The sequence below is a fragment of the Ipomoea triloba genome, chromosome 2 (assembly GCF_003576645.1).
Source record: "Ipomoea triloba cultivar NCNSP0323 chromosome 2, ASM357664v1".
NCBI classification, from domain to species: Eukaryota; Viridiplantae; Streptophyta; class Magnoliopsida; order Solanales; family Convolvulaceae; genus Ipomoea; species Ipomoea triloba.
The window spans coordinates 17,094,673-17,106,878 of record NC_044917.1 but is presented as its reverse complement, the minus strand read 5'-3'; the positions used below and the strand labels follow the sequence as shown (position 1 = coordinate 17,106,878).

Below are 12,206 nucleotides of genomic sequence, written 5' to 3'. Positions count from 1 at the left end.
TTTTTTTTTTTTTTTTTTTTTTTGTAAATTGATATGATATGAATTTTGTATGTTGTAAATTCTTATTTTGTTTAACTTAGAATTTTGTAAGTTCCCTTAAACTGTGAATAGCCTTAATAGTTAGAAGATACTGTTTTAATTTTGTTTACTTAGAAGAGGCTGAATGTGAATAACCTTAATAGTTATTACTTATTATAGTATTTGTAAGTTGTAAAGGAATTATTAATTTGTTTTAGTTTTAATTAGTTTTTTCTTTAAAAAAAGTTAATTTTTTTTTGTTAAAATTACTTTAATTATACTCGAGAACAACCCGATATCCGATATTGGAAATCCGAAATTTGAAATAACAAATTCGATCGGATATAGAGTTTAAAAGAAAAGGATCGAGTGACTAATTTGTAATCCGAAACCCGGTCGGATGGACGGATTTCCATCCGTCCATCCGACCGATGCATAGCTCTAGTTTAGTGACACCTGGTTGTACTCCCATATGGAAGGGGGTGGGTTCGAGCCTCAATGGAGTCGATATTTACTTTCTGTGCTTCAGTAGGTCATGTATGATGTATTGTAGATTTGTAATGTCAGACTTTAAAATTTATAATTAATTTTTAAAAAAAATATGAATTATTCGACGGATATAACGAAAATCTGTCGGATTAAGTAATCCAAACATCCGACCGGTTTATACATGAAATAAAATGGATTGGACCTCTAAATCTTTAATCGAAGTCCGTTCGGATTGAACACCTGTTACACGGTACACTCGAACCGTTCAAATTCGTCTGTTGCTCAGCCCTACCCTCATCGGAGGTAAAATAAAAAGGTTCACACTTGTGTGAGACCGTCTCACGGATCCTTATTCGTGAGACGGGTCGGGTCGGGTCAAAGCATTATGCAAATGTCATACTTATATGTGCAAATTTCACACTTATATGCTCAAATATAACACTAATTAAAAATACAATTTTTGTTACTTATAAGAGAAAAAGTAATACATTTTTCATAATAAGTAATGTTGACAAGTGTCTCTCACTTATAAGGGCAAATATAATACTTTTGAGGAAAAATGTAATACTTTTAAATCGAAATGTAAAAGTATTGTATTTTCCCTTAAAAGTATTACATTTACTCTAATAAGTAACAAAAATTTTATTCCTGGTTAGTATTACATTTGAGCATATAAGTATGACATTTGTGCATATAAGTGTTACATTTGCATCTTGACCCGTCTCATGGTGATACTGTCTCACACAAGTTTTTGCCAAATAAAAAATATACCAAAAAGTTGAATTCTAATGTGCCATCTGCTTAACTGCTTTTATAGTCATACATTAGTTATGCTAAAAAAAAAAAAGAGTACTAAGTAATCCAATTAATCAAAACGGAAAAAAATTATTAGGAAAAAGTGTCAAATAGGCCATTGAACTTATCGCTTTTGTGCAATTGGACCATTAAACTTAAAAAGTGTGCAATTCAACCATCAAACAAGCAAAATTTGTGCAATTGGACCATTTTTACAAAAAATTTTAATTCAATTTGAATTAAAAACATTTCAATATTGACTCCCAACTAGTATGGTAGAAGAAAATGCCACTCTTAATACATATATGCTAGTAATATAATTGGATTTTACCAGAAAATTTTTGTAAAAATGGTCCAATTGCACAAATTTTGCTTGTTTGATGGTTGAATTGCACACTTTTTAAGTTCAATGACCCAATTGCACAAAAACGACAAGTTCAGTAGCCTATTTGACACTTTTTTCAAATTATTATAATAAACAATTTCTTACGTGTACTCATGGCTAAATTAATCCGCAATTCCCATGGATTAAGAATACTTCCTAATTCACACGACCTTTTCTCTGTCCTTTTGGACTCCCAACCTCACCTATTGTGTCTACCAAATCTCAAAAATTGTGGGTAAAATCTAGTAGCCCTCTCTCACGTGTGCCAGAACGAGTATTCACGTGCCACGACCCTCAAGGCTCACGCCCAGTTACCCATATCATTCCAAATGGAAGCTACGCGAGAAAACAAAAACAAAAAATCTGTTATATTCTTAAGGAAAAAGTGTCAAATAGGCTACTGAACTTATTACTTTTGTGAAAGCGATAAGTTCAATGGCCTATTTGACACTTTTTCCTATTCTTAAATTAATACTCGTATACTTTTTAAACAAGAATGTTATCATATTCAGAATAAATTACTTCATACAATTTGTACAGTTGATAAAATGACTTTTAATACAATTATAAAATAGTCAATTCCATCTTTAGTCTTAGATTTATAAGTGACAGTTCACTTTCAATTTTTATTTTTCAGAACATTTCTATTTAGTACTAGTATTATTGTTGTACAATTAGTTTTAATACTTTGTCAACAAAATCGTTAGAATGTCATTACATACAAAGGCATTTCAATATTTTTTTTTATATGAAGTAGGTTAACACGCTATATTATTATTATTTTTTAAATTCAAAACCTAAGTGTCATTGTATTTTTCAGAATTTAAGCGACTTTGTTGATTGATGACCAAAAATGATCATGTTATAATAATATTATGATCAAAGAAATGCTCTGAAAAAAGGGACTAAAAGTAATTATCACCTATAAATTTATGACAAAAATAAAATTAAAAAGATTGACTCATATTATATTAAAATAAAATTTTGATAGTAATTGTGAATTTTTTCTCGTCATACAAAAAGACTGGTAGGTAATTTAAAAAATTTATAAATATATTCTTACTTTTTATTTTTAGAAATTTTCTTCTAATTTAAATATATTATTATGAAATGAAATTGTGACGATATCTCTATCTCGAAGCCGCCTACGTGGTTGATTCTCCGCCACGTGGATCGCCCAGTCAACTCAACCCCTGGCCTTGCCCACGATCTCTTCTCCACCTCCTCTTCCCCGTTGATTCGAACCAAATCTTCTATACTTCAACCTATCGGCCTAATTCACGGACGAGTATGCATATATAAGCCGGGCGAGATTTCTAGAGAGAGAGAGAGATTTGGAACAAGTTTTAATCTGTTGTGCGTATGTACTGTGAGTGAGATATTGCGAGGTAAAGATTTGAATCTCTGAACGTATTAGGAACGGTTTTGCGAAAATATATAGAATTCACCTGGAATTGTGTACGCACGGCGATGTAGAATTCTTGACAGAAAAGGATGGATTCTTTGAAGCCGTGAAGAAGGAACGGAGAAAGTGGAAACAGACAAATTTCTGCTGGATATAGACGGATATATACATACTCGCATATATATACACGTTAGGGGAGGAGGGGGGAGTAAATTAGGACGGAGGAAGAGAGAGAAGTGGCGAGGAGGCTAGGGTTAGGAGATAGTGGAAATGGCGGCCCAGGGAAGAGAGGGAGGAGGAGGAGTCGCGGTTTTGTGCGGAGGAGCGACGGTGAATGCGGTGGAATCGTCTTCTACTTCTTCTTCTTCGTCGGCGGCGGCGGCTTCGAAAGGAACGGTGGCGAACTTGGATGAAGATTCCCCGATTCTCTTCTTTTTGTTCTTTCACAAGGCAATTCGGCAGGAGCTCGACTCACTTCACCGCTCCGCCTTGGCCTACGCCACTGGACAATTATCCGACATACAGCCTTTGCTCGAGCGGTACCGGTTCCTCAGATCAGTTTACAAGCATCATTCCGATGCTGAGGATGAGGTCTACTTCTATGATCCTGTTATGTACTTGTATTTATTCTTCCTTTTTTGCTTACCATGGTATGAACATGTGGCATTGGCATGACTGTGTACTCCACCTGGTCCTTATATTTGGTAAAATGGAACCACTTATGTTTTCTGAGTTATCTTTTAATAGTCAGTGGATGGATATAATAGGGTACTACACGTTGCTATATGCACAACTTTGGCTGTTGAATGACATTGGGCTCTTTGTGAGTAACAACCATAGAAATTGTTTTTATTCAAATTCATTGTTTGTGTTTTGGTTATTAGGTTTTCTCAATTTATCTCTTTCTATGCATGTTGGGAGGTGTGGGAACAAAAGGGGATGCTATAACTATCGGGTAACAATAATTCTGTCTATATTTATTATTGTAATCTTTCATTGAATTTATTGAATGAATGCATATAAAACAATAAATTAAAGAAAGGAAATACTCAAAAAAGTATGGAGTACCAAATCCAAAATACATTAATATCCAGTTTATCTTTACTTAACAGTGCAATGACATCATTGACATTGGGCTAACAGTGATCTTTTAAGAGCTGTTGGTATCAGAATGATTTTCTTAAGCTGCCTTGCTTGATCTACTTCATTATGCTGGAGTGTATCTCCAGCTGTTTCCCTCTTCTGCACTCTGGCCTTTACAATTTATCTTGCCTGTCACTTTCCCATTAATTGCATTCTAATAATGTTGCACTTTGAAAATTATTGAAAAACTTTATGTTTTGAGTGTATTTGTGTAAGGACCATGCTACACACCCCTACGTTTACTACTCATGAACATCCACTCCCTACCACATAAGATTAAAGATTAAAAAAAAGCATATTAAAATTAAAAATGAAAACTAGTGTCTAGCATTTTGACGCATCATGGAGCGGTTGTTTTGTGAGTGGCAATTGTAGGGGTGCTTAGCATTTTTCTTATGTTAATTATCTTATGCTTGTGCCTTTTTCTAAAATGATAGCTTCTGTAAAAATGACAGGTAATTTTTCCTGCTCTTGATAAACGTGTGAAGAATGTAGCTCGCACATACTCATTAGAGCACAAGGGTGAAAGTGATCTTTTTGATCTCTTATTTGAGCTCCTAAATTCTCACAACCAGAGTCATGAAAGTTTTCCTCGGGAACTGGCATCTTGTACAGGTGCATTGCAGACTTCTCTTTGTCAGCATATGTCGAAAGAGGAAGAACAGGTATTATCCTTAGATTTTTGCTCTTTTTAATACATGCCTGTTGTTCTTTTTAATGTTGACACTTGACACCACAAAGAATAAATTTTACTTATTTCTAGCCAGAGTCAATTCTTGATTTGGTTCCTCACTATTGTCAATTTATATCCTCAAATTTAAAAGATACCTATCTTGGTCCTTTGAAATTTGTATCTATTTTGGTCCTCCATTAGGAAATCATCCATCGGGTGTTAAATCTAAGGGAAATAACATCATTTCAATTGCTTCCCACCTTGAAACTCTATTGCCATTTCTTTATTACAGCATTTCTATCTATATCCTAATGCTTCCAAACTCCCAAAGCTTAACTAAGACTGACCTAATGGTTGACTTGTAAGTACTTGAAACCAAACCCAAATTCAAGAATACTGCTCTAATAATACTAACTTCATCCTATATTCCAGTAGGACTAGTAATTCTTAAAGATGTACCATTAAAAACTTGATAGCAAATCCAAATCTAAACTAAAGTTTCAATTTTTATCCATGTCAATAGTTGATGGACCAAATTGGGAATTAACTCTTCCAGCAGGTCATTTTAGTAATATTTACTTACAATATATACTTAATAAATAAATAAATAAAACACCATGAACACACCCGCAAACATACTTATTCAAAATTGCACTGGGGTCAACTGACCCCATTGGATGTATATTCTCTTTGCTGTTTGTCTTTTCTGATTTATATATATATTTTATTTTTAAATATATTCGTTCTTCCTTGTTTAGTTTTGCTCTGATCATTAAGGATATACATTATTTTTCGGTGATATACTACTCCGTAATATCTAACTTGAGATCTTTAAGAATATAATCAACTTATATTCTTTTTGTTTGCCTATAATATATGTTTTTTTTAATAATATAAATTTCCAAAAAGTACATTGCCATTTGCCACAAATTTTGGAGTTTTAGTAAAAATGTCTACAGCAACATTAACTTTTGAGGAAACCTTGCACATTGATTCATGAGAATTGATGAACATTAATTTTCCATCTGTGGCAGGTTTTTCCTTTGCTTATTGAGAAGTTCTCATTTGAAGAGCAGGCATCACTTGTTTGGCAGTTTTTATGCAGCATTCCTGTGAAGATGATGAGAAAATTCCTTCCTTGGCTTTCATCATCTGTTTCTTCTGATGAATCTCAGGATATGCAAAAATGTTTATCTAAGATTGTTCCAAAAGAAAAACTTCTCCAACAGGTGTGCTTTCAATTTTTTGGTGTGTGTATGTTCTTCTAATTTTCACTTGTTTCTAGTGATTGTTTGCTCTTTCTGATTGCACCTTGTTGTCTGCCCTTTTTGATTGAAGGTGATTTTCACCTGGATGGAAGGTAGGAAGTGCATCAACATGATTGAATGTGATGATGTTGACCCTGGGATCCGAGGTTCTATTGAGTTTCAGCCAGGTGCATATGTTCACATTGCAGGACAAGTGCAGTGTTCTTGTGAATCTTCAAAGACTGGGAAAAGGAAAATTTCCCCCCCAAATTGTGATGCTTGTGATACTGATTTTGGTCATCCAATAAATGAGATCTTGCATTGGCACAATGCTATAAAAAGAGAATTAGACGCAATTGCTTCAGAGGCTAGAAAGATTCAGCTGTCTGGAGATTTTTCTAATCTCTTTCCCTTCTATGAAAGACTCCAGTTCATAGCTGATGTTTGCATATTTCACAGGTATTATTTCATTAGTGAAGTGAGATTTTCTTTGGTGGGTTATTGTGGAAAAAAAAATACAAGTCACCAAAACAATCTGACAATTCTTTTACTACATGTTTGGTTCACGGAATGGATTTTGAAGGAATAGGAATGCTATTCCATAGGGAATGGAATAGATAAGGAATAGAATATAAAATATATTCCATTGTTTGGTTCACTGAAAGAATATATTTTAGGAATTGTATAACAGTGTTTGGTTCGTTTAAGGAATAAAACGGAATAAGTATTCAAATGACATAAATATCCTTCAGATGGAATGTTATATATATATATGTGTGTGTGTGTGAGAGAGAGATAATAATAATAGTAATAATAATAATAATTATTATTATTATTATTACACATTTATATTAAAAAGAGTTATTAAGGACAGTTCAGATATAAACAAAGATATGCGTGTGTATGTAATAATAATAATAATAAAAAAAAAAGTATTTTATTATTATTATTATTATTAATGAATGTATGTGTATACTTCAATAAATATATGTATTATATAAATGTATATATTTAATTAATTACATTTTTTTAATCTATATATATATATATATATATATATATATATATATATATATATATATATATATATATAAAGCATGCGTAGTAAAGGGTATTTTTGGTATTATAATACAAAAACAATTCTCGAGTGCTTGGGAATAGCTAATACCCAGCCACCTCCCCCCAAAGGAATGGCTATTCCCCCTGCATGAACAAGTGAGAATTCTGTTCCACATTGTGTAACCAGTGCATATCCTCTTCTTAGCTTGCAAATTGACCTTGTATTTGTAATCTTGCTGCAGTGTTGCTGAAGACAAGGTCATATTCCCAGCCGTAGATGGAGGACTTTCCTTCTTTCAGGAGCATGTGGAAGAAAAAAACCAATTTAATGAGCTTCGTTGCATGATTGTGAACATTCAAAGTACAGGCGTCAATTCAATTTCAGCTGCTGAGTTTTTCTCAAAGTTATGTTTGCATGCTGATTTAATAATTGAAACAATTAAAAAGCACTTTCACAATGAGGAAGTTCAGGTGAGCTTGGATTTTTGTCTATTTAGTAGTAATCTTACTCTTTATTAGGTTAATTCATTTTATATTACATTTTTGATTGAGCTGAGAAAGTGAGCATTATCTCTCTTCAAAATGTTATGTACAGCTTGTTACGTGTTAAACTAGATAAGGTATAAGCGTTAAAGTGTAAATACCCTTTATTTTCAGTTGCATGATCATTGGTTATGCATTAACATTTATTTTGTTGCTATGCAAGTGTTAGCAAGTTTTTTTTTTAATCTCCAGGTTCTGCCACTTGCTCGGAAACATTTTACCAAGAAGAAACAGAGGGAGATCTTGTACGAAAGCTTATGTCTAATGCCACTGAAGTTGATTGAGCGTGTCTTGCCATGGCTAGTTGGATCATTGACTGAAGATGAAGCCAAAAACTTCTTAAAAAATATGCAGTTGGCAGGTATCTTATTTCTGTGATCCACTTTAGGTTAGTGATGGGTGCCAGCTGCCTACTTTTGTCTTAATTTCTATGTATTTTGTCATACAGCTCCTGCATCTGATACTGCTCTTGTGACACTTTATTCTGGTTGGGCATGTAAAGGACGTAACCATGGAGTGTGTTTATCTTCTAGTTCAGCTGGTTGCTGCCCTGTTAAAAGGTTTGCTGCTAAGGAACCAAATTCTATGCAAGGATCATGCCCATGCTCGCTCTCTATGCAGACTGATGATTCTAGGAGGCCATTGAAAAGAAATCTTCCAGTGGTCTGCATAGATGGTGATTCATCTGACTTGTCTAAAGGCTTAAATGCTTGTAGTTCCTCTTACAGTGATCAGTCTTGTTGTGTACCGGGACTGGGAGTTAGTGGTAACAATTTGGGACTAGGTACTATTTCCACACCAAAATCTTTTCGATCATTGTCCTTCAGTCCTGCTCCTTCTCTGGACTCTAGCCTCTTTATTTGGGAGACAGATAAGAGGTCTTCTGGTATTGACTGTAAAGTGCATCCAATCGACACCATATTTAAATTCCACATAGCAATACGCAAAGATTTGGAGTATCTAGATGTCGAGTCAAGTAAGCTCAATGATTGCGATGAGACATTTCTTCGACAGTTCATAGGTAGGTTCCGTCTGCTTTCAGGCTTATATAAAGCACACAGCAATGCTGAGGATGAAATAGTTTTCCCAGCTCTTGAATCTAAGGAGGCCCTTCACAATGTCAGTCATTCGTATACATTGGACCATAAGCAGGAAGAAGAATTATTCAAAGATATATCTTGTGTCCTTTCTGATCTTTCATTACTTCACAAGGGCTTAAAGGAATGTTACGAAGTTGAAGAATCTGAAAGGAGTAATATTGAGTCTTCTATTGGAAAATATCATGAACTTGCCACGAAAGTTCAAGGCATGTGCAAATCACTAAGAGTGAGCCTGGATCAGCACATATTCAGGGAAGAACTTGAACTGTGGCCACTTTTTGGCGAACATTTCTCTGTTGAGGAACAGGACAGGATTGTTGGCCGTATTATTGGGACTACTGGGGCTGAAGTTCTTCAGTCTATGCTTCCTTGGGTAACTTCTGCTCTAACTCAGGATGAGCAGAATAATATGATTGACACGTTAAAGAAGGCAACAAAGAACACCATGTTTAGTGAGTGGCTTAATGAATGTTTGAGGAGAACTCCTGAAATATCTGTAGTGCCTGAAACATCACAAAATAGCAATATTAGCAAAGGTTAGTAGTCTGTTCTCATAACTGAGTTGTTGCTTCAGAAAAACTAGCTACAGCTCTATCTACAGCTAAGGACCAATTATATTCAAAAGTCACACATTACATTTCTATTTTTTCAAAACTTAGGTATTGATGCTCATGAAAGCCTGAACCAGAGTGATTTGATGTTCAAACCTGGATGGAAAGACATTTTCCGCATGAACCAAACTGAAATTGAGTCAGAAATTAGGAAGGTTCATAGGGACTCAACTCTTGATCCAAGAAGAAAGGCATATTTGATTCAAAATCTTATGACTAGGTGAATTGCCATTTTGAGTTTAGCAAAATTTTCATTTTTGTTTTATTTGATAGCCACAATTGTATAATCAGTCTTGTATTTTGGTCAGTCAGACATGTACTAACCAGTTCTGTATTTTGCCAGCCGTTGGATAGCCTCTCAACAAAAATCACAAGCATCAATAGATGACATTTCTCGTTCTGAAGACTTGGCTGGATGCTCTCCATCATTTCGAGATCCTGAGAAACAAGTTTTTGGATGTGAACATTACAAGAGAAACTGTAAACTTCGTGCAGCTTGCTGTGGCAAATTGGTTGCATGCAGATTTTGCCACGATGAAGTGAGTGACCACTCAATGGACAGGTAAGCTAGAAATACAAATGCAGATGTCCATGGTTTAGTGCTTCAAGTTTGATTTTCATTAACTTTTACAGGAAAGCAACAGCAGAGATGATGTGCATGCGTTGCTTGAAGATTCAACCAATTGGACCAATTTGCATGACACCATCATGCAATGGATTTTCTATGGCAAAATACTATTGTAGCATTTGCAAGTTCTTTGATGATGAGAGGTAGCTGAGTAATTTTGTTAGAGTATATGGTGTTGCTTGAATTCCAGTTGATCATACTGTTTTCTGTTGACTCTATTAAGTGTTGCAATATATCTTGTACCATAGAATGAATTTCAGTTGCTTTATAACTATATTAGAGACTGGAATCATTTTGCATGTTGACCTTTGAGTAAATAAATACTTAGCTAGTAATAAATTGTTGCTACTTCACTTTTATTTTGCTTATAACACTATGCTTCTGGGCACATTTTTTCTAACCACAGTTTTTTCTTGTTTGCTACAGGTCAGTATATCACTGCCCATCTTGCAACTTATGCCGTCTTGGGAAGGGACTTGGAATTGATTTCTATCATTGCATGAAATGCAACTGCTGTTTGGGAATAAATTCGGTTGAGCACAAATGCTTGGAGAAGGCTCTGGAAACAAATTGTCCGATTTGTTGTGAATTCTTGTTTACTTCTAGTGCAACAGTGAGACCTCTACCTTGCGGACATTACATGCACTCAGCTTGCTTTCAGGTATCAAATATTATTGCCTATATGTTCATTTTCTGCTAATATTATTCTTATATTTTATGTTTGACAAAGAAGAAATTTGGAGAATTGTTATAGCCTAAACTTTGACCAACCTTGTGTTTTTGATATCTAGGCATATGCCTCCAGTAACTACATTTGTCCCATATGCAGCAAATCAATGGGTAACATGGCGGTAAGAAAAAAATCTAGTTCTTATATTCTTCATCTATATATATATTCAAGTTAATCATCTCTCTATTTCCACTAATCCTCTAATGCATTTCTTCTATGCCAGATATATTTTGGCATGATTGATGCTTTGCTGGCCAATGAGGTTCTTCCAGAGGAATACAGGAACCGTCAGCAGGTTTGGTTTCTTACTGTACCTGATGCCCCTATCTTTTCTTATTTAATTGTTTGGCATATAGTAAGGAAATATTCTCCCCACCCTCTCTCTCAAAAGCACTTTTCTCCCACAATTGCCTTGCTCTGTTGTGTGTGTGTTCGTGATCTGCTTTGCTCATGCTAAAATGCAAAAGTCTCGTTCCATGCTGTCATCTAGTGTTAATCCAACCTTAACTGTGAATGTAGGATATCCTTTGCAATGATTGCGAACGGAAAGGAATGGCATGCTTCCATTGGCTATATCACAAATGTGGATACTGTGGCTCTTACAACACTAGAGTCATTAAGACCGATAATGATTGCTCTACCTCGAGCTAGTAAGGATCACCAACCTTTGCCCGTTACAAGATCCCATTCCTTCCTGCTGTAAATACTGTATAGATATCTGGTTTAGACTTTTCCCCCATAATGTCAATATGCAACCAAGAGCGTAGCTATTACCACGTCTACAGACTGCAATTTCAGCAACATTGCAATTTTTGGAGATAATAGATAGGTGCATCATTTTATGTAGGTTCCATTTCATTTGTTCAGACAGATGCTGTATCACTTCCCCTTTCAGGTCCAAGACGTTATATTCTTGGTTTGTTCCTTCTGGTTTTTGGTTGCTCAAAAGGGAACCCAACCTCGTAGGCAAGGTTTGGTTATTTATATGTTCTGCACATCGGAAAATAAAATGGATTATCATAAATTTACAAATCAGTTTGATTTTAGTTTCAATTACCAATAATTCATTGACGATACAAAGCCAGTCTTTCTTACAACATTGTCCATGCTTGAAATTTTGGAGTAGAATTTTAGTAATCCGGTAGAACCAATCAAATGCCGTGCGGGAGAGAGAATCTTACCGAAATGGGCTATTCATAATCCTCTGGGGGTTTTAAATGTGCTAGTCAACTCCAACATATCTCTAGAAATTAATTTTATTATTTTATTTACAAAATTCACTCAACAATAGATTATAACTTGTTACACATTTTCAACTCTCATAAGTCGTAAATTATGAGTCATATCTAGTGTTATTGGGATTATCTTATTAATGTATGT

General features: G+C 34.7%; 1 protein-coding gene across 1 annotated transcript; it reads left to right on the top strand.

The window, feature by feature from the left end:
* The first annotated feature begins 3,362 nt into the window (after nt 1-3,362).
* Nucleotides 3,363-11,861, top strand: LOC116005642 (zinc finger protein BRUTUS-like). The gene is made up of 14 exons (XM_031245889.1): nt 3,363-3,683; nt 4,691-4,900; nt 5,943-6,137; nt 6,247-6,614; nt 7,457-7,685; nt 7,950-8,118; nt 8,206-9,393; nt 9,517-9,688; nt 9,812-10,030; nt 10,102-10,239; nt 10,523-10,757; nt 10,888-10,947; nt 11,050-11,121; nt 11,346-11,861. Exons 1-14 carry the CDS (start codon nt 3,363-3,365, stop codon nt 11,475-11,477), a joined length of 3,708 nt encoding a protein of 1,235 aa, XP_031101749.1. The 3' UTR covers nt 11,478-11,861.
* The last annotated feature ends 345 nt before the right edge of the window (nt 11,862-12,206 follow it).